Raw genomic sequence first — 22,533 nt, 5'->3', positions numbered from 1 at the left:
CTTTCTGATGAATATAATTTTATATGCATCAATTTTGTCAACTTGTTTCATCATGATGTTTTTATTCCATCAAGACCAACAACAAATATTCGAAACTAAAGAGAGTTTCCTTTTCACACAAGCACAAGAATCCAACAACAATACACTCATCTATTGCTTTGGAAAATTGTCAAACACAACCCAAGTTTGTAACGGAAGAGGAAACTGTACCGAACAAGATAATTGTGAATGTGATCCAGATTGGTATGGCACTCAATGTCAAATCACCTCCTGTTTTGGAATATTACAGAATGAAACAAGTGCTGTATGTAATGGGCATGGAACTTGTTCTGGTACTGATACTTGTTCATGCTCATCAAATTGGTATGGAATTGATTGTAATGTTACCTCCTGTTTTGGAATATTACAGAATGAAACAAATTCTGTTTGTAAAGGAAATGGAGATTGTATCGATACCAATGTGTGTAAATGTGATGATGGATGGAGTGGTACTCAATGTGGCACTCCTTCATGCTTTGGAATAGTTCAGAATGCCTCAAATGTCTGTAATTCACATGGTAATTGTACTGATTTGGATACTTGTAATTGTAAAGCCAATTGGTTTGGAAATGATTGTAATGTTACTATTTGTAATGGAATTTTACAAAATGATACTACTGTTTGTTCAGGAAGAGGAACTTGTGTTTTTACTAATCAATGTCAATGTCCACAAGGTTACACAGGAAATAATTGTGAAATTCCAATATGTTTTGGAGTGAGTACCTTTAAAAATATCTCATCAGTTATTTGTTCAGGGCATGGTAACTGTATTGATACTGACACATGTCAATGTAATTCGACATACACTGGGCCAAAATGTCAATATCCAATTTGCTATGGAATACCTTCCAATAATACAGCAAATGCTTGCTCTGGATCTGTGAGAGGTACCTGTACTTCACCGAATACTTGTTCCTGCAATACTGGTTATACTGGTTCTGAATGCCAATACAATATTTGCTACGGTTACTATTATCCATCACCAAATGTTTGTTACAATAAGGGAGATTGCATTGCTCCGAACAGTTGTAACTGTACTGCCACCAACTATACAGGACTTGATTGTTCCTATGAATTGTGTTCGCCATCTCTACAATGTTGGAGAAGACATGGTTCTTGTGCTTCAGAAACATATTGTTCATGTAATACTGATTGGACTGGAATTTCGTGCAACATTCCAATTTGTTACTCTTACAATGCAACTGATACAGCAAATGTTTGTTCAAACCATGGAACATGTACTTCTGCTAATACATGCTCTTGTGTTACTGGCTGGAGAGGAGCTGCCAATTGCTCAATATTCTCGTGTGATTCGCGCAATTATTGTTCATCTCATGGTGACTGTATTGGACCCAATAATTGTTCTTGTTATGCTGGTTGGAAGGGAGATACAAGTTGTAATTCAGTGAGTTGTGAGCTAGTTGGAGGTTGTTATGGACATGGAATATGCAGCAGCCCAAATACCTGCACCTGTAATTCAGGATGGAGAGGAGCTAGTAATTGCTCAATATTCTCGTGTGATTCGCGCAATTATTGTTCTGGGCATGGTGAATGTGTTGGTGCAAATACTTGTTCATGTAATGATGGTTGGAAGGGAGACACAAGTTGTAATTCAGTGAGTTGTGAGCTAGTTGGAGGTTGTTATGGACACGGAATATGCAGCGGTCCAAATACCTGCACCTGTAATTCAGGATGGAGAGGAGCTAGTAACTGCTCTGAATTCACTTGTGACGGAACTAATTATTGTTCAGGACATGGTACGTGTACAGGTGCTAATACATGCACTTGTGAAAGTGGATGGAAAGGAAATGCAAATTGCTCAGCAATTAGTTGTGATGCCTTAAGTAATTGTGGAGGTGCCAGTAAGGGTACTTGTGTTTCGAATAACACTTGCAGTTGTAAAACAGGTTGGAGAGGTGCTGTCGATTGTTCAGTTTTCACTTGTGATCAAAGAAATTACTGTTCTGGACATGGTACGTGTACAGGCGCAAATACATGCACTTGTGATAGTGGATGGAAAGGTAATGCAAATTGTTCAGCAATCAGTTGTGATGCATTAGGAGCTTGTAATGGACACGGTACTTGTATTTCAAATAATACTTGTAATTGTAACAGTGGATGGACAGAAGCTAATTGTAATACTTTTACTTGTAAGGATAGAGATTTCTGCTCAGGACATGGTACGTGTACAGGCGCTAATACATGCAACTGTGTTAGTGGATGGAAAGGTAACTCGAATTGTTCGGCAATTACTTGTGATGGTGTTAATTCATGCTCTCAAAATGGTCAATGCATTGGAAATAACACATGCGAATGTAGGTCTGGTTGGACAGGAGCAAGTTGCAATGTTTTCACTTGTGATGCCTCTTCAAATTGTAACAGTAATGGCTTGTGTATTTCCAACAACACTTGCCAATGTTATAGTGGCTGGAAAGGCAATGCAGAATGTTCCCAATTCTCATGTGATGGTGTTAGTGGCTGTTCTCAAAATGGAGTATGTATTGGAAATAACACATGTCAATGTAGATCTGGATGGTCTGGACCAAAATGTGACATTTTCACATGCGATGGTGTGCTTAATTGTTACGATCATGGTTTATGTATTTCAAACAATACTTGCCAATGTCAAAGTGGATGGAAAGGAAGTTCCAATTGTTCAGTTATTAGTTGTGACGGAGTTAATTCTTGTTCTCAAAATGGTCAATGTATTGGAAATAACACATGCCAATGTAGATCTGGCTGGACAGGTTCAAATTGTAATACTTTCACATGTGATGCCTCTGACAACTGTCATGGAAATGGCTTGTGTATTTCCAATAATACTTGTCAGTGCAACACTGGATGGAAAGGCAATGCAGAATGTTCTGCCTACTCATGTGATGGTGTTGCATATTGCAGCTCTCAGGGAAATTGTACTGGTGCCAATTTATGTAATTGTACCTCTCAATACACAGGTTCCAGATGTGACATTCCAGTTTGTTACTCACTCTCGGCTCTAGATCCAAATGTCTGTTCCAATAATGGTAGCTGCGTTGCACCAGATACATGCCAATGTCTATCTGGTTTTTCGTCTGGTGGACAATGTAACAAACCAATTTGTTATAATAGAACCTTTGATGATCCAACACAATGTAATGCAAAAGGTATTTGTACTTCTCCAGACGTTTGTTACTGTACAGATTATAATTACTATGGAAAGAATTGCACAGATTACAATTGTTATGGATTGAACTATCTCAATAATACTGTGTGCTCTGGATTTGGTAAATGTATTTTACCAAATAATTGTTCATGTAATTTAGGATATAGTGGAAATAACTGTCAATATGTTTCTTGCTTTGGAAATAATACTTCACAAGATTCCAAGTTTATTTGTAGTGGAAAGGGTTCATGTATTTCTCCTGATAAGTGTTCTTGTGTTACAGGATACACTGGAGACAAGTGCCAATACCCAATTTGTTACGGAATCAATTCAACTATGCCATCAGTTTGTTCAGGTTTTGGTCAATGTATTGACACTGATTTGTGTTCATGTGGCTATGGATATGGCGGTTCAAATTGTGAAATCTTCAAGTGTGAAAATATTCTTGCCAACTCTTCAAATGTTTGTAACCAAAGAGGAAGCTGCATTGGTGTCGATTTCTGTAATTGTACTTCAACATACTCTGGTAATAATTGTCAATTCTCAACGTGTTTCGGAAAGAATTCAACCGATCCACAAGTTTGTAATGGAAAAGGTCAATGTAATTCTGAAAATACTTGCTCTTGTCAAGTACAAGGTTACTTTGGAGAGGAATGTACTCTGTACCAATGCTATTCTTTGTACTTTAATGATACATTGAATGTTTGTTCTGGACATGGTCAATGCAAATCGCCAAATAATTGCGAATGCACAAATGGTTTCACTGGAGAAAATTGTCAAACACCAATTTGCTTTGGTGTGAATGCAACTTCTTTGGATGTTTGCTCACAAAATGGTATCTGTAATAGTCCTAATACTTGTGAATGCAGTTATCCATGGTTTGGTAAGAATTGTAATATCACACAATCTCCAATTACAGTCTCACTTAAAATTGGAGGTTACACGGTAGAGAGTTATAGTGTCTACAACAATATTTCTAGTTTGTCACTTCATGCTGTTCTAGGTGAGATTCTTCCACAACCATACTTGTTGGAAAATGTGATTTACAATTGGACATGTACTAATTGTCAAGGAAATAATGGAAGTGATTATCTTTCAAATATTACTCAATCAATTGCCCTATTCAATGTTTATGTATTACCAACAGGAACTTTCAATCTTGAATTGTCGGCTATGGCTGTAACCTCAGAGGATGGTGTTTTCTTCTACAGACAATCAAACACATTTAGTTTTAATATTACCATTATTCAAGTGCCAGAATCATACTCTGTATCTGTTGTTGGTGTGAAGGAAGCTTACACAACCAATACCTTACCAACTAGTTTGGATATTGTTGTACCGACAGTTTCTTTGAATCAAAGTGCTTTGGTAAGATTCTTGGGATGTAACAATGGTGGTTGTGCAGCAAAGAAAGTTGAATACTCACTTGTCGTTAGATTCAATCAAACTCTTAACATGTTAGACATTTCTGGAAATGTAACCATTGTTCCAAACTCTGCTCTTGATGGATTTACTTGCTCTCCATATCTTTCCTATTCTGTTTCCAATTTCAAATCGCAAATTACAAATCTCACACAGAACACTGCTGAAGAATCAATTTTGGAAATTATTTTGGAATTTAGAAATCAGGACAGTAATTCCAGTTTTTCAATCACCTCAACTTATCCAATCATCCCACCAGCATCAGCTCCAAAGAATACAACAAAACTCGTCACTATAATGCCAACTCAAGGTATGGCACTTATTGAAAATTTCGTTTTCACAGTTCAGGAATGGTCAGCTGCCGATTCTCTCAAACCACTCACGTATGCTTTAGGTGTTTATGATTCTACACAACAAAAACCTGTCAGAATCACTTCATACACTACTAATTCCACTTTCAGTTCCATTCTTCCTTATTTGACTCAAACAAAGAAGAGTAGAAGCACCAACGATGAGACTGTCACTGTTATTCTCTTTGTTGCCGATAAGTATGGTAATGAAGAGTGGACATATTCTTCAACAGTCACAGTTTCGCCTTACAATGGAACAGTTTCGGAATTATTGAATTTATTGAGTAGTGCTAGCTCTTCTGAGCAATCAGTTCTTTACTCTTATGATACATCCATTTCTACTCGATCAATTTCAACCAATGAATCACAAGCCGTTTTGAATCAATTAATTGACAATGTTCAATTTGATATTAAGAATCCACAAAGTGCATTGGATTCTTTCCTTACCATTACTTCAGATCCTTCAAAGATGAGCTCTGAAATGGTCGACAAGGTAAACACCAAGTTAGCCAATTTCGTTTCAAATGTTACAGCTCAATATTTAGAAGAAAAGGCATTGTATTCATTTGTCAAGACAAAGATTTTGGATTCAACTGTCACATTTTCAACACTAAAACTTGTTTCAAATTTATTGGAAACTGGACTAAACTCTGAAAAGGTGGAATCAACTGCAGAAAGTACAGCTGATACAGCTCTCATTGGTGAAATTCCAACATTGGTTACAACTGGATCAGTTCCAACTCTTTCATTTGCAACTGATATGGTCAATATTACAATTTCTGCATTCTCTCTGGATAAGTCAACTCCAACAACTACCAATCAAACTCTTTCAACTGGTATTAATCAAGTTAGTTTGGATATGAATTCTATTTTCCAACAAATTTCAAATGAAACAACTGGATCCTTTGGCTTATCATTCATAGCCTACTCTATCAACTCAAAGGTTGATTCCTTCTCAAAGAAGAGTTATATTCTTGCACCTCTAACGGAATTCACACTCAGTATGTCAGACAGTCAAGTTGAATTGAGAAATCTCAAAAATCCTATTGCTTTGACGTTCTCTCTCGACAAGACATCACTTTCTACCTTGACATCAAATAAGAATATTACCAATACCACAATGGAGTGCAGATATTGGAATGAAACCGAAAATGCTTGGTTAGGAAATGGTTGTTACGTCTCTTCATTTGTTAATGGTGATGTTGTTTGTAAGTGTGACCATACCACAAGATTTGGTACTTTCTTGCAATTCAATTTGACTAGTGCTGTTAATAGTAGCTACAAATTACAAGTTGCCAGTTATTACATTGCTGAAATAGTTTTTGGAGGAATTTATGGAATTGTGGCTGTTATTGTTTTGGTATTGCTCACAATATTTAAAAATAAGCAACCTATTAAGAGTAGACTTGTTGCTCCATACTTGGGTATGATTGCCCTGTTGACTGAATGTGTTTTGATTTCAATTATTAGAAATTCCATTCTTGTTAATGAATTATTGAGTAATACATTGAAATCGGCAGCTTATGAAACTGATGTCACTAATGTAGTCAATTGGTTTGGTGGTATAGCTTCAATTATTGTCAACACTCTCAATTTAACAGCCATTCTCGCCTTCCTCTTACAAGTGGTTCGTTACTTATTCATGAAGCATCTTTACAATTTAATGAATGTGATGAGAAATAAGGAAGGTAATCTTTTAGCAAATTATGCAAAGAAGATTACAACATTCAAGAGATTGACCTCAAATCCAATCTATTATGCTATTTTATGTTTGTTTGCTGTAGCTAACATTCTCTATTGGACTTTGTGGTTTGTTCTCAAGTATACTGGAGTTATTGGTGCTAATGACTACACTACTATTGTTTCTGTATCCTATTGTGTTGTCATTTTGACATTTGCCTTGATTGTTGCTTTAATTTTCGTTGCTGATATGATTTTGACTTACAAATTTGATGACGATTCAAAGGAGTCTTCAATTTCTGCAAGACTTACAAATCAAGGAGCGACTACTGAAGGAAAAGGACAAAAGAAATTAGAAACTAAACCAATTAGTGCTGATACTTCATCAGGTAAAGGAAAGGAAACAATTCAAATATCAACAGTATTACACACAGTATGGAAATGGTTTGTTAGAAGAGATACTCCACTGTTCTACCGTTTGGAAATGATATTCTTTGTGGCATTCTTTATCTTCCTCATTGTTTCTCAAGCGTTAGGTCTTGCCAGTATTGATGGAAAATTCTCCAGCTCTGACACTAAACAATTCACAATTGGGCTTGTCTTTGACTCAGCCAGATTTGCCATTGAAACTGTCTATATTGTATTTTATATTTTAGCATTTGGTGGATTTGTTTCCTTGGTTTCACTTTATAATTTCTACAAGAAGATTACAACTGAAAAACCTAATGACAATAAGAAAGAAGAAGCAGTGGAATTAGAAAATGAGGAACTCTCTCAAGTAATGTCAGACTCTGAAGGTATTATTCTATTTGAGGAGTTCTGTAAAAAGGAATGGTCTTTGGAAAATCTTTACATGTATGTTGATATCAAGCTCTTTATGGATACTTTGGAGAATAAGATGGACGATTCTGAAGAGTTCTTGAAACATCTCTACTCGTACTGTGTCAGCACCTACGAGGTTTACATCAAATTAGGAGCAACTATGGAAGTGAATATTCCATCACATTCAAGAAATTCATTCTTACTCTTATTCAAGATGGTTGTCGAGCAAGGTAAAGACAAGCCATTTGTGGATAAGGTTTATGAAAGCATTCTGTATGGAGAGTTGAATACTAAAAAGACAAAGTCAATTCCAATGCAATCCATGAATGCCCAGCCAATCAAACTTGACTTTAGTCAATCAAGTGTAAAATTGGTTGATGAACAAAAGAAGGCAGAAGCAAACAATACAGAAAACAAAGTAATGTGGGTTGGTTATCAAAGAATGATTAATGGATGTGCTGATTCTCTCTATCAACAAATTGTTATGAACTTGAGTGATACCTTCTCTAGGTTTATTTTCACAGATGAGTACAAATCATTTGCTATTGTGAACGAACTCAAACAAAGAATGAAAGCAAATGCAAGATTTGAACTTTAACTTTAAATTTCAAAATTTATTAAATCATAAACTTCTTCACATCCAACTTTTTAAATTGTGAGCTCTTTTCCAGTTTCTTTTGCACATCTTCGGCTGTTATTGTGATTGTAATAGCATTTCTATTATCTTGTCTTGATATTTCAAAAGTGTTAAATCCAATATTTCTCAATTCTTGTGCAGCTTTTTCAGTATCCTCCATTCTCACTAAGTCTGGAATAATAAAAGACATTTCATCAATTACCTTTTCAATAATTCCAATTAATCTTCTTGCACCAAGATTATCATTTCCTGCATTACACAAGGCACTGAAATTGGCAATTTCTCTATTAGCTGCGTCACTAAAGACCAAAGAAATACCCTCACTATTCATAAGGGAAATATTTTGTCTCACAAGGTTGAATTCTGGCATTGTTAATACTTGATAGAGCTCTTCAGGCGTATTAAGTGCAGTTAACATGATTCTTACTGGCAATCTACCTTGGAATTCAGACATTAAATCAGATGGCTTTTGTTGATGGAAAGCACCACTAGCAATAAACAAAACATGATCCGTCTTGACTGGACCATATTTAGTATTAATTGTGCAACCCTCTAACAGTGGTAATAAATCCCTTTGCACTCCCTCTCCTGAGGCATCTCCTTGAACGGCCTTCTTTTCAGGACTTCCACAAATCTTGTCAATTTCATCAATAAAGACAATTCCATCACTTTCAGCAATCTTTCTTGCCTCTTCAATGAATAATGGGCTATTCAAAAATTTATCCATTTCCAACTCTACTAATCTCACTTTGGCTTCCTTAATTGTCATTTCAACCTTTTTATATTTTTGTGGATTTAATTGACCTAACATTGAGTCAAGTGGTGTTTGATGATCTGACAAGTTGGCAACATCTGGCATTGAAAATTTGGAATTATCAAGAGATGATCCAAATGAACCCTTGACAGCATCAAACACGTCACTGAATTGAGATAATCCTAATGATGATTTCTTTTCAGGCATGCTCACTTCAATTTTTCTATCGTCCAATTCTCCATTTCTTAACATGTTCAAATAATCCTTAATGGTACCATTTCTCAAATTTGCTATATTTTTTGTTCCAATCATCAAGTGAATGATTCTATACTCTATTAATTGTTGAAGATAGGATCCAAACAAGTCTGGTTCTTCCAAAGTTCCTTCTTCTTGTTCGGATGGTGTTGATGATGGTGGTCTATTTAAAAATTGTTTGAAAAGATCAGTAATATTATTTCTCAAAACATTGATAGAAACATCCACCAAGTCTCTAGCAATAGTATCCACATCTCTTCCATGATATCCAAGTTCTGTATATTTAGTTGCTTCCACCTATATAATTTTTTCATTAAGAACATTCCAATAATAATAATAATAATAAAATAATAATAATAAATTAATAGAGAACATTGAATTAAACAAACCTTCAAGAATGGAGCAGAAACTAATTTTGCCAATCTTCTTGCAATTTCAGTTTTACCACAACCTGTTGATCCAATCATTAAAATATTCTTTGGAATTATCTCAGAAGGATCAAGTAAAGTTTTTTCACTCTTTGCCCAATCAATCAAAATCTTTCTTCTATATCTATTACGAAGGGCTACACTGACAGCCTTCTTTGCATCCTTTTGTCCAACAATATGTTTATCAAGACAATTCACAATTTCTTGTGGTGTCAATTTGTTTTCAAATTGTTTACGTTGCATGTGATAGGCTTCAAAGACAATCTTGTGGAAATTCTCGTTTAATCGTTCTTCATCTTGAATGAAGGTATTCTTTGGCTTGTTTGCTTCATCATTTTCCGTTGTTTGTTGTTCACTCTTTTTAGATGATGAAGATGAAGAATTCGAAGCACCTGAAGTATGAATATTTGCTCCAGGTTTTAAAAAAGCATTGAATATATCATTCAAATGTCCTTTCACTTGTTCCGAGCCTCCCAATGCTCCAAATATGTTGTTCATGTTCTTTTTAAATTCATCATCATCGTTATCCTTTTTTTTGCTTGTTGAAACTCGACTAGATTGATGATAGGAAGAATTAACAGATGCCAGCTGTTGTTGAGCAAGATATTTTACAATTTGTGTTGCATGTTTTGATGATGAAGCAATAGCTCCCGAAGCAATTTTCAAATTGAGTTGAAGAGATGATGGACTAAGAACCTTCTTCATTTTTTTTTTAATTTTTAATAAAAATAAAATTCAACATTTCGACATCTACCTCCCAATCTACATGCTAACAGAACAATATTTACATATGAGAAATTTTGAATAAATTAAATTATATTATTAAGAGTTAAATTAACATCTAGAAACCTTAACCAATTGTCTGGCAAGTCTCTTACCAATGACAGTAACACCTCTTCTGTTTCTTCTGACCTTTCTAACCTTTCTGAGTTTTCTGAGCTTTCTCTTGTTGATTCTTCTCTTAGAAACTCTTCTACCTCTCTTACAAGCAACAATCTTGACCTTCAATTTCTTCAAGAGCAATCTGAGCTTTCTTGGCAAGTGCTTCTTTGGACAGAACTTTCTACCCAATCTCTTCTTCAACTTCAAGACCTTTCTCAACAACTTTCTGATCTTTCTAGCAGTTGTCTTCTTGACAACAACTCTAGAAGTTCTCTTGACGATCTTCTTAACCTTCTTGGAGAGTCTTCTGTTTCTTCTAGCCTTTCTAGCCTTTCTGGCAGCTCTCTTGGCCTTCTTGACCTTTCTCTTAAGAGCCTTCTTGACCTTCTTGGCTCTCTTACGGAGCTTACAAGCACGCTTAGCAGCACGTCTAGCACGTCTCTTAACAAGTCTCAAAGCACGTCTAGCACGTCTGGCAGCCTTAAAAGACTTGGCCTTCTTGAGTCTTCTAGCCAATCTTCTGAGCTTTCTCTTCAACTTTCTAGCAGCACGTCTAGCCTTTCTAGCAGCTCTCTTAGCCTTCTTAACTCTCTTCTTTTGAGCCTTCTTGATCTTTCTGAGCTTTCTAACGAGTTTCTTAGCTCTCTTCTTTTGGGCCTTCTTGATCTTTCTAGAAGTTCTTCTCTTTGGTCTTCTGACACCTCTTCTTCTTGGAGATCTCTTGCATTTCTTGATGATGATAACACGTCTTGGTCTTCTAGCACCTCTTCTGGCACCTCTTCTTCTCAACTTTCTGAGCTTTCTCAACTTTCTAATTCTCTTCAAGAGCTTTCTGCAAGCCTTTCTCTTCTTCAAAGATTTAGCCTTCTTAGCACATCTTCTCAACTTTCTGAGCTTTCTCTTCAATTTTCTTGAAGCTCTCTTAGCCTTCTTAGTCTTGGTGGAGACCTTCTTTGGCTTTCTCTTCAACTTTCTGAGCTTTCTCTTCAATTTTCTAACAGCCTTCTTAGCAGCACGAGACTTCTTCTTTAACAATTTCTTCAACTTCTTCAACAACTTCTTCTTCTTGACAAGTCTCTTCTTGGCAGCCTTCTTGGCCTTCTTGATAATCTTCTTGACGAGTTTCTTCTTCTTCTTATCTTCAAGTTTTTCAACCTTGGCGATCTTCTTGGCAATCTTCTTACCCAATTTCTTACCAGTCAAAAGTTGATCCTTAACACAAGCCTTGAAAGCATTTGGATGCTTCTTCAACTTGATACCAGCCTTTCTACAGACAGATCTGGCCTTCTTGACCTTATCAGCTGGGAAATCCTTGGTTGATGGAACCTTTCTGAATTTTCTAATCTTGTGGTTATGCAAAATACCAATAGCACGTGGCAATCGGGTTCTGGCGTTAACCTTTGCTCTTGAACACAATGATCCTTCAGTGTAGTCAACAGACTTTGGTGAATCGAGAATCAAGTTAATGTGACCAATTGATCCAGTCTTCAAATAAGCTGGGCTTCTGGAATAAGAGGCAGACAAGATGGCACCATTTGATGCAGTGACAACGAATGAAGTTTGTGAAGCTCTCTTAACTGATGATTTGGTTCCCAAAGAGACGGTTTCACCAACGTTAATCTTGGTTGGGACCTTGTTCAAGAAGAATTTATCAGAAACAACATCATATTCGAAAATTCTTGATCCTTCAAGTTTAACAGCTGTTGTTTTTGATAAATAGTTTTAAAAGAAGAATTGGATGCATCATGAAAAAATATGAAGTAATAATTTCCACATGTCAAATGTCATCAGTTGAAAATAAATTGCATCATGAAATGTATTATGTGAATAATTATTGTTAAAATCATGATATTGGAATAATAATTAAATTACATACCAACAGCGGTATTGACTGAAGCCTTGTTCCACTTTCCAGTTCTAGTGTGAATAATAAGATTACCGTCATTGGTTTGAGCAAAAACGTAATCACCAACTCCGTAGAAATCGAATTTTCCATTGAAAGTTTTGTAGTGTGGGTCACCTAATGCTTGGCAACGTTTCAGTGTTGCTTCAGCAGCTCTCTTTGCCTTGCTCTTTCTGGCATCAATTCCACTTGACATGAAAACGATGGCCAAAACGGCAACGAGCAACAATGAGATGATACTCTTGCTGTTCATGTTGTGTTTGTTTGGTTTTTTTTAGCTGATGAACCAGATCGTTACTCACAATTTGACAGCTTTTATCTTTTCACCAAGTGTCACTGATAGAATTTGGATCTGACTTGTGAAGTGACTCGCCTAGGAGGAGTTAACAAACAAAGTCAAAGCACGAATCAAAAGTGCTATCAGGTTGTATTAACGGATGAGCCCTTATTACACGATGAGTTTTGGATTTCGTGTTAGAAACAAATATGTTTGTAATATTCGAATGTGTATCAGAGAGGATGTTGATGAAGAATCTGATAAGCACATGTTATAATGTTCGAACCGAGCAGCAAAAACAATACCACACAGATTTTGAGTTATTTTTTTTAACTTGAAATTTTGTTGTATTTTACTGTAGATTTTGAGCGCGAATTTAATAAAATGCTTGCGCAGTTATTCACCTTATTACAAACCTTATTAAAAACTTGAAAAAAAACAAACTTATTGCTACAATGAGATTCTTCAAGGAGCGTTTAGAAGTAATTACTTGCTACATTCCTTCGGGGAATGAAATTGTTTCGGAAGAGAATTTTGAAAAAGTTCCACCAAGTCAAGACAATAAGGCTCATTTTCCTCCCAATACATGTTTCAATGTTTTTTGGTTTAATCAACAACTAAACTGGACAGCACCAAATTGCAAATATCTAATCGAATATTTGGATGTTTTAAAGTCCCTAGAGAGTGCAAAGGAAGGCTCAAAGGCTGTTGTTAGATTATGTTCAGTTGAGAAGCAAACAGGGAGATTAGTATATGCTGCTTCTGGTTTTTATGTGCTCCCGAATGTGGTGATAACTAATTGTCATGTGAATAACAAATTGCAAAGTGCTACTGGATCTAACCTTTGTTTTGCCTACAGCAATGCATGGAACATTAGCAATTATGAAGACGCCTTGGCTAGATTGAAAGATCTTCCAGAGCAGAAACAACTTTTCTTTTCTGGTCAAGTATATAAGGATGCACCCTTTCCAACAAAGTTTAAACAAACAAAAGAATGGATTGGTAGAGATCCAATTACTGGAAAGATTGGGGATTTTTCGTATTTTGATTTTGCAGCTAACAAGTACTCTGGCCAACCAAACAATGTTTTCTTTATTCCCTCTTCAACCATTTTGCAACCTGGAGATGAAATAATCACACTTTCGTATCCTGGAAATGAAAACTCTGTTTCCCCTTTAATAGATTATCATAATTATGCAGAGTGGGCTCCAACAGATTCGTTCTTAAAGAACAACATCTTTAATGGTAATGGAAGTTTGTGTGCCAGTGTTGGCAAAATTCTTCATCCTTTCCAAGTTTCCAATAATGATATATGGGAGAAAAACGAAGAATTCCAATACGACCACTCCACTCAAGAGTGTTTAGCCAGTTCTGAATGTCTTACTTTTGGTAGCTCTGGGGGTGTAATGATTTCTAAATCTTGTAAAGTTCACCATGTTAACAATTTTATTTTGGTTGAATTTCATGGAATTCATGAGGGTGGAGGGTTTGTAAGATGCAGTGATTGTCTAAGAGAGTATTACCAATCAATGAAAGAAGATGGATCAGTGGTGGGTATTTATTCCTCAGAGATTGGAAACTTGCGAATTTGTGAAAAGTGCCTCAATGATTCTGAGAATTTCCATAATCCAATTTCGTATTCCAAAAGTCTTTCGGTCCATTCAAAGCCATTTATTGAATTCTTCAACTTTATTGTTCTACCAGAAACAGATTATTCCAATTTCTGCTATTCCTTCACTGGTTGAATATTGTGAAGACCATGGTATAATCATTGAATAAACATCAAACTAATAATTGACCCTTCAAAATATGAATCTGCATTTCCAAGGGAAGGTAAAAATACAACACCATCCCTTAATGATCTTTGCAAGTTGTGTGACTTTGGGTTTTTTATTGGAAATCAAAATGTTGAATCTTGTTAACAAACACGAGTGATTTTCTTGATAATTACCAAAAGTCTATCTCTCAAGATGGTTCCAGCAGTATTGGCTGGAGAGAGTTGAAGGAAAATATTGACATCTTCAAAGGATTCCTCAAATTTCTCATATTTTTCGTAAAAGAGAGCTCTGTAATATCTTGCTCTGTCATCGTTTGGATTTTTAGAGATAATCTTACTTGCATAATAGATGGCCTCTCTTAATCTGCTGGTATGATAGTAGCAGAGTGCCATATTGAAGAGGGTGCTTCGTTCTTCTGATTCAAGCTCGTTAACAAGTTTGTTATAGTCAGCGAGGGCTTCCTCAAAATCAGTTCTCCTCATATAACAGAATCCTCTTGTAATGAGAGCATTCACATTGGCAGGAGACCATTCCAATACTATAGTTAGCAGCTCTATGGCATCTGCATATTTGGTCAATTGAGTTAGAGTGAGTCCAAGATTGGTAATTGGCAATCTATTTAATACATTGTATAATTAATAAATTATTATAATTAAATATTCATATCAAAACTAATCAATAAATACTCACTGATAGGTTGGTTTCAAACGAATGGCCATCTTGTAATAGAGCATTGAATTTTCATGTTCCTCATCCGAATAAAAGTACATGGCTCTATTGTTATAAGCCAAGTGATTGGAAGGATCAATTCTCAAACTCATTTCATAGGCCTTGATTGCCTCTTCATTCATTTTGAGTCGTTTCAAGCAGATTCCTCTATTATTGTGAGCCATAGAGTGACCTTTGAAATTTGAAATAACTTGCTCATATAATTTGTTTGAAACATCAAAAACATCATATTTGTGAACAATGTATGCCTTTGTGAAAATTGCAGACGAATTAAAGAGTGGCAATGAGGCTGATTGTTGTAACTTGGAGCAGACCATTGAATACTCGGTATAGTAAAGCGAGAGTGGATACTTTTTCATTTCTGCAAGTGCCTTTCCAAGGAATGAATAGGATACAAAGGAAAAGAATGGAATTGATGTTTTTGCCTTTGCAAAGCGAGCAGTAATATCAGCGTGCATGGACTTCAAATTCATTTCACAAATATTTTCAATTTCTGATATCAACTTGCCAGCATTCTCCTTATTGTCCAACATATCGTAGAGATCTGTTATCATACGGACATATTTATCATGCTCAACAGGTGGATGTAGTACTGACTGTCTCAAATACATGTCTGCTGCTTGCATACTTTTAGAACCATAGAGTACGATACCAGCTAGGAAGCTAAAGTATAGGTCAATTACATTTCCATTTTCCAATGTGGCTATGTACTTGTATGAGGAGGGATGAAGTGGATTATTGAGCATGTGGGAAGGATATGGAATTGTGAGCTTGGAAAGCACTGGGGCAAGAAAGTATTCGAAAATTTTTCTATCTTCTGCTAAAATTGTACAAACGTGTGGCAATTCAATACCAATTAAATTCTCCAACGTAATTCTGGGCACAAAGTTGACATCCTCAATTGTTGGATTTTCATAAAATGGTTTCGGTACAAGTCTGTATGGCTCGTTAATTCTCAACATGGACAGGATAATTCTAATCATGCACCAATTGTTACGATTCTCCTGTAACATCATTTCACAGACGAGTGGTTCATTATATGGTTGTGATAATATTTTGAAAATCATTCTATGTGCACTTGTTGTGGAGAACATTATTTCCAAAATGAATATTCCCAAACAAAATATGATATCACTCTCGTACATGTCTAAATTTTTGATTGTCTTTTCAAAATTATCATTAATATTTACATCAACAAATTGAGAATATCCAACTTGATCTTGAAAGTGGAATACAGTCTTAAATTTTGGTGAAATTTCAACATTATCCAAAAATAATCTTTCAATGACATGGTATTTCTCGACGTGTCTATTTCTATTCAAATAAAACAAGTGTTCATCTTGTTCAATATTTGGAATTCTCTTAAGTAAACCTGCTTCATTCATTTCATACAACTTTTCCACAATTGCAAATAGAATTTGGAAAATTATAAAGTTTGGCAATTGAACCTTCTTCTGTTTGTAGAAGGTATCAATAATTTCCGAAATCCCAATAAATTGCTTCTCCTTGAATAATTTACATTTTGTTACATTACTAAAATACATGATATTTCTAACCTCGAATCTATCTGGATGTTCATAGGGTGAATAATTTAAGGAAGAAAGTGTGAGAATGTTAAGCTTGGTACTTGTTGGTTCTGTCTTGTAAATTGAACATTCGTCATTGTCATCGTCATCATCATCATTATGATCCTTTTCGGAATCTTCTCGATCAATCATTTGAATATTTACTTCATTACTATTAGTACTATTACTACTGCTAGGCTCTTGTGATGATGATGCTGATGCCTGATGATGATGATGATGATTTAAAGTACGATTATCTTGCTCTTTTTTAATATCATTCTTAATTTCTTGCATTACGTTTGATATTTGTTCCTCTGTGATGACATCTTCATCATCAGAATGATCTCTTCTCTCTTCCGAATGATCACGATCATCATCATTCCTTTCATTATCAGAATCTTCATCCTCTTCTTCTTCAGAAGATGATGACGACGACGATCCATCCTCCTCCGATTCAACACGCGTAAACTCAAATATAAATTCCTCAATTTTTCTAATTTGTTTCTCATTGCTTTCTGCATGTTCTAGTAAATTCTGTTGTCCATAATCTAATGCAAATAATTTACAAAATAATTTTAAATCGAGACTTGAATTTTCGTCATCATCGGGCAGTTGTAGGATTTGATCAACTTCTAGACCATCCCGAACAATGGGAACGATGGGAGTGGTGGGAGTTTCGGCGCTGCTTTCATTGTTGGTTTCTTCATTTACGAGTCGAAACATTTTTTTCTGCAATTTTTTTTAAATATTTTACAAAAATTTTTACAATTTTTATTTAAATATTTAAATATCGAATAGGAAGGCAAGTTCGTCTTCCATTGAGAAGGTTGGTTTCTTTGATTTACGACTGGATTGAGGAGGTTGTTCAGGTGAATTTGCAAAAACATTAAGAACTGAACTAAAGATTCTTTCCTTTGTAACCTTTACAATACCTTCAACGCCATTCTCACGTTTTCCTCCATAATTTGAAATAACTGAGAAGAGCCACTCTTCAATAATCAATTTGGATCCTTCAACATTTGGTAAACTTGAAAAATAGAATAGGAATTTTCCATCCACAATTGAAAAGTTATTTTCCTTTTGAATTTGAGTACTTTCAATGTCCTTATTCAATTTAACACGTGGTGAATCCTTGTCCAATCCTTTAGATAGAGATGAAGATCTAGAAAGCATTCCTGCAAGTGGAGTCAATGAGCCATAGAATAGAGTTGGATCAGTTCCGTAGCTTTCTCTGTCTGTGTATTGGAAGAGTTGAATTTCTGGATTGGCTGTAATTTGATCATTGGATTTACCTTCAAGATCGGCAAGATTAGGAATTGAGCCACGAACTGATTTTCTTCTGGCAGAGAGAGATCCTTGTGGAGGAGTGCTGACATTTGATGAAGAAAGAGATGATTGAAGAGTTGGACGTTTAGGTGTCAATAATTGACCAACAGAGGAAGTAGAATCCTGATGGAAGAGATTAGAATCACTGGCAGTGTAATTGGATTTTGGTGAAGTAACTCTAGAGCTGACATTTCCTTCATTGGTTGGTGGTGATGTTTTGAATTCCTCATCATGAATGTTTGCAAAAATGTGAGTCAATTGTGCCTTATTCAGATGTGGGCAAACCATATTTTTCATAGATTCATCAGTGAGAACTTGTCTCTGGGCAAGGATACACACATCACTGACCTCTCTAGACAAATGAAGGGCAATTGATTGTGTGCCTTGATCGGTTGTTTCTGTAATATTCTTTGAATTGAACCAATTTTCAGTAAATACGAGACCCATCTTGACAGGTAATGCAATGGCAGCTCCAATTTGTTCCTTATAAATGAAATGATTGAAAATTAGAGCATCAGAGAGTTTGGCCAAGTTTTCGAAAAAGTGTTGAGTAATTCTTGGTTCGATACGTAATTGTTTGAATAAATCGAATACCCTGTTTAAGAAGGCATGAAGTTGTCTTGTTTCCAAACCACCATCAGTTGATTTAGAACTGGTCAATTTGGTATTGAAAATGGCCTTGATGAGGAAAGGTCTCAATCTCACAGCAATGTGTCTAAATAGTTCAGTGTACATTTGTGCCATAATTTCTGAAATGCTACCAACCAATTGTTGAAGACTCTTGACAGTAAAAGTCTCATCCACTTTCTCCATTTCATTATACTTGACAAAGTATGGAGGAGTGGCAAATTTAGGAACTTGAGTTTCATCGCCACACAAGAGAGCTGCATCCAATTTAAAGCTCTTGGCAATAACTTCAGAGAATGTAGTTGGTAATTTGAGATCCTTCTTCTTGAGCTCCAAATCGTGCAATAATCTGTACAAGGTATGAATCCAGAAGAGAATGAGACTGGTAGAGTTTTCAATTTCTCCAGATTCGCTTGCACCAGCTGCATAGATATTGACCTTGTGTCTAGTGGTCTTGAATTTTTCAACGAGATATTTCAGAGCAATATTGAGATTGGTGCAGAAAGTAGTGCCGAGAATAATCTTTGAATCGACGGTGGCACTCTTGACTTCGTCTGGATTCCATTGAAGAATGCACTTGAGGAGAATCTTGGCTGGTGTTGGATAGGTATCAGATAAAAAGTCCTTTACCATGATGTTCTTAAAGTAAATCTTGGAAAGATTTTCCAAAGGAAGGAAGTCATTGGTGACACTATTCAAAACAGTTCTATCCAAAATGAATTGCTCTAGAGTAGCATATTGAACTGCCAATAGATCAATCTTGACCTTTTCAACCTCACGTTCTACGAGGACCTTCTCTTGAGCACATTTTTGTTCGACACTTTCGATTGCCTTCTTGTGAGATTCTTCCAATTTCTTGACTTGTTTTTCCTTATCATCCATACGCTTGGAACATTTTTCAATAAGATCAGTTAATTCAACATTTTCATCTTGCAAGGATTTGCTTTGCTCTTCAAGTTCTTCAATCTTTTTGTCAGACTTTTTCTTTTGTGACTTGAGCTTTGAAAGCTCATTTTGCAAGTCGAGAATTCTCTCATTTCTTTCATTAATCTTTTCAGCACTTTCCTTTCCAACATTGGATGAACTGGATTCTAATTGTCTGATTTGGTTTTCAAGTTCAGTAATCTTGTCTTCCTTTTCCTCAACTTCAGATTCAAGATTCTTGATAGAAATCAAACTTGCTGTCAATTCTGATGAAGTCGATTTGAGCTTTTCAGATTCCTTTCTGAGAGAATTTTCAGTTTCAGAAAGTTTCTCCTCAAGAGATTTAATCTTGGAATTGAGATCATCAATTTCTTGATTCAAATTGGAAATTTGACTTTCATTCTTTCTAATTTCTTGATCCTTTTCTTGGAGCGATTGTTCCTTCTCAGTGACAATTTGTTTGAGTTGGTTGATTTGTAAAGTCTGTTCGGATACAGACTTTTCTAACTTAGATTCCTTTTCCTTTAGGTTATTAAGATCGATTTCCAAATGATCAATCTTGGTGTTAGCTGTTTGAATTTGTTGTGAAGATTCTTGTTTGATCTTTTCCAAATCTTGCTTGAGTTGGGAAATTTGCTTTTCCTTATCTTGAGATGCTTGTTCAAGAGTTGTGATTTGGAAGGAGAGATTTGACTTGTCCATTTCTAATTGCTTGTGAGTTTGCTCAAGTTTAGTGAGTTGATTATTGAGAGTTTCTCTTTCATTCTTTAAAGTTTCGACAAGTTTAGAATTTTCAGAAGTGGCCAAACTTCCCTTCTTTTCATTTTCGGATTGTTTCACCTTGAGTTCTTGAATTTCAATATTGAGAAGCTTGTTTTCATTTTGAAGTTTGTCAGTAATTGTCTCTCTTTCCTTAATTTCCTTTTGTAATTGTTGAGAAGCATTGAAAAGCTCTTGTTGCTTTTCCTTATTTTCCTTCTCAACTTGGAGGAACTTTTTAGTCATGTCACTGAGAGAATTTTCCAATTCCAACTTTTTGTTTTCAATTGACTTTTTGAGAGCAGTAACTTCTGAGAGTTGCTTTTGGAGTTCTTTCACTTCAGAGTCCTTCTTTTTGTTCAATTCGGAAATTTCTCCTTGCAAACGTTGAATTTCTTGTTGATGAGAGGATTGAGAAGAGTTCAAGTTTGAAGAGAATCTCTCATTAGATTGTTTGAGTTCAAGATTCAATCTTTCAATTTCATTTTTCAAATTCTTTTCAGTTTTTTCCTTATCATTTTGGAGATCCAAATTCTTCTTACTCAAATCACTCTTGATCTTTTCAATGTCACTTTCCAAACGTTTGACTTGATCTTGGTGTTTGAAATTCAACTGCTTTTCATGGTCTTCATTTTCCTTTTCAATCTCTTTAATCTTATCTTCAACTGCTTTGATTTCCTTATCGGCCTTTGATTGAACCATTTGCATTTTGAGTTGAATTTCAAATAATTTTGATTCTGCTTGTTGAGCAGCCTCTTGTGAAGTTTCCAGATTTTGTTTCAATTGTTCATTTTCAATTTGGAGGAAGTGCAACTTTTCTTGCATTTCTCTACTTGGAGTCTCATGTTGACTTGCTGAAGAATTGCTACTGCTACTGATAGTACTACTCTGGGAGACTACATTCTGAACAGTTGAGGTGGTAGCACCACTTGTTGGTGGTGCTTGAGTTGTGCTACTAGCGGTGGTTGAATTTGAATTATTTCCATAAACACTATTGTAATATAAACTACTATTCTTAATCATGGTACTTTCAAATGTCTTTTCAGCTTCTGCCAAATCATCCTCATCTTCAGATTTCTCATCATCGTCCAATTCTCCTTCACGATAAGTTCCAGAAAATGTACTGACATTTTCAAAATCTTCATCATCCTGAACATCTTTCAAACATTTACAATTCATCACGAGTTTGACAAGAATTTTGAGTCCTGAATTGAATTTCTTATTTTCTGGAGTGAGAAGTAATTCTCGAGTGGTTGTGGTTTCTTGAGTTTCGTTTACAAATTCAGTCAAATCCAACGAATGCTTCGCAAGTGTTTTCACTTCAAAATTTGGCTTTTTTGGTTCTTCCTTCTTTTTAGAACCCTTTTCCTTTTCTATTTTCCACATTAACAAATTTTTCATTAATTTTTTTTTGTAAACATTTAAATATTGAAAGGAACATTAAAATATTAACAATCTTAACAATGAATCTGAGAACATACCATGTTGCAATTGTTGCAAATATTGATTATACTGTTTGGCAAGTTCAATATCCTTTCCAGCAACAACTTCTTCAATACTAATTACTAAATCTTTCTTTTGCCATTCATTCTTCTTTTCATTTTTGTAAAGTGTTCCACCAAATCTAAAGGCACGATTGTAAATGACTTTAATTTTGGTTGTGTGTTTGGAACCTGGTGGTGGATGAACAAATTCTGTTTCACCCTTTCGTTTTCTACCTCTTTTCCATTGAATCTATTCGAAAGTCATATGTCAATCATATTTTAATGGGTGATGATGATGATGGAAAGAGATATGAATCCAATAATAACAACAGTTGTTAACAAGGAATTTCGATTCGGACAAGTCAAGCAATTAGAAACTGTTATATTCGAAACCTACCGAATACAAATTATCATCAAGAATCACTGTATTGTTACCCATAGTCTCAACGAACAAGTAGTCGATAGAGAAATTGAAGGCAAACTTCACCGGCGTTACCTTCTTCGTTAGCTTTCCAAGCATTTTTTTTTGATGGATTTAATTTTTTGCTGACTGTTGATGGGAAATAGAGATTTTTTGGATTGATGGACAATTTAAGAGATTTTCGTAAATTTTGATGAAAAGACCAGTTTTCTAAAGTTACTAATGTATACAATGCTAAGTCTATTATGATAATTCACTATTTTTTGAAAGGATTTGTTATTGAAATTGTTCAATAATTAGCAAAGTTTAGGATGATCACAAAACAAAAA

At 35.3% G+C, this 22,533-nt stretch overlaps 6 protein-coding genes across 6 annotated transcripts; 2 read left to right on the top strand and 4 right to left on the bottom strand.

Annotated features, from left to right (window-relative positions):
• Nucleotides 1–55: 55 nt before the first annotated feature.
• NAEGRDRAFT_73289 (uncharacterized protein) lies at nucleotides 56–8,053 on the top strand (the record flags this gene model as incomplete). The annotated part of the gene is made up of 1 exon (XM_002671733.1): nucleotides 56–8,053. One exon carries the CDS (start codon nucleotides 56–58, stop codon nucleotides 8,051–8,053), a length of 7,998 nt encoding a protein of 2,665 aa, XP_002671779.1.
• Nucleotides 8,054–8,103: 50 nt separating this feature from the next.
• NAEGRDRAFT_73288 (uncharacterized protein) lies at nucleotides 8,104–10,234 on the bottom strand (the record flags this gene model as incomplete). The annotated part of the gene is made up of 3 exons (XM_002671665.1): nucleotides 8,104–8,146; nucleotides 8,281–9,398; nucleotides 9,491–10,234. The coding sequence occupies 3 exons, from the start codon at nucleotides 10,232–10,234 to the stop codon at nucleotides 8,104–8,106; spliced, it is 1,905 nt and encodes a 634-aa protein (XP_002671711.1).
• Nucleotides 10,235–10,331: 97 nt separating this feature from the next.
• NAEGRDRAFT_81456 (uncharacterized protein) lies at nucleotides 10,332–12,590 on the bottom strand. Its single transcript, XM_002671664.1, has 2 exons — nucleotides 12,288–12,590; nucleotides 10,332–12,111 (listed from the first exon to the last, which is right to left on the bottom strand). The coding sequence occupies exons 1-2, from the start codon at nucleotides 12,565–12,567 to the stop codon at nucleotides 10,364–10,366; spliced, it is 2,028 nt and encodes a 675-aa protein (XP_002671710.1). The 5' UTR covers nucleotides 12,568–12,590; the 3' UTR covers nucleotides 10,332–10,363.
• A 456-nt stretch (nucleotides 12,591–13,046) lies between these two features.
• Nucleotides 13,047–14,336, top strand: NAEGRDRAFT_52747 (uncharacterized protein; the record flags this gene model as incomplete). The annotated part of the gene is made up of 1 exon (XM_002671732.1): nucleotides 13,047–14,336. One exon carries the CDS (start codon nucleotides 13,047–13,049, stop codon nucleotides 14,334–14,336), a length of 1,290 nt encoding a protein of 429 aa, XP_002671778.1.
• Nucleotides 14,337–14,464: 128 nt separating this feature from the next.
• On the bottom strand, nucleotides 14,465–17,386 carry NAEGRDRAFT_59390 (TPR domain-containing protein; the record flags this gene model as incomplete). The annotated part of the gene is made up of 2 exons (XM_002671663.1): nucleotides 14,465–14,984; nucleotides 15,060–17,386. The coding sequence occupies 2 exons, from the start codon at nucleotides 17,384–17,386 to the stop codon at nucleotides 14,510–14,512; spliced, it is 2,802 nt and encodes a 933-aa protein (XP_002671709.1). The 3' UTR covers nucleotides 14,465–14,509.
• Nucleotides 17,387–17,415: 29 nt separating this feature from the next.
• NAEGRDRAFT_81454 (uncharacterized protein) lies at nucleotides 17,416–22,303 on the bottom strand (the record flags this gene model as incomplete). Its single annotated transcript, XM_002671662.1, has 4 exons — nucleotides 17,416–19,841; nucleotides 20,913–21,672; nucleotides 21,781–22,033; nucleotides 22,181–22,303. 4 exons carry the CDS (start codon nucleotides 22,301–22,303, stop codon nucleotides 17,447–17,449), a joined length of 3,531 nt encoding a protein of 1,176 aa, XP_002671708.1. The 3' UTR covers nucleotides 17,416–17,446.
• Between the last annotated feature and the right edge of the window lie 230 nt (nucleotides 22,304–22,533).

Source organism: Naegleria gruberi (assembly GCF_000004985.1).
Source record: "Naegleria gruberi genomic scaffold NAEGRscaffold_59, whole genome shotgun sequence".
Taxonomy (NCBI): Eukaryota; Heterolobosea; class Eutetramitea; order Acrasida; family Naegleriidae; genus Naegleria; species Naegleria gruberi.
The sequence above is the reverse complement of the archived record's forward strand: the minus strand, read 5'-3'. Positions and strand labels throughout refer to the sequence as shown.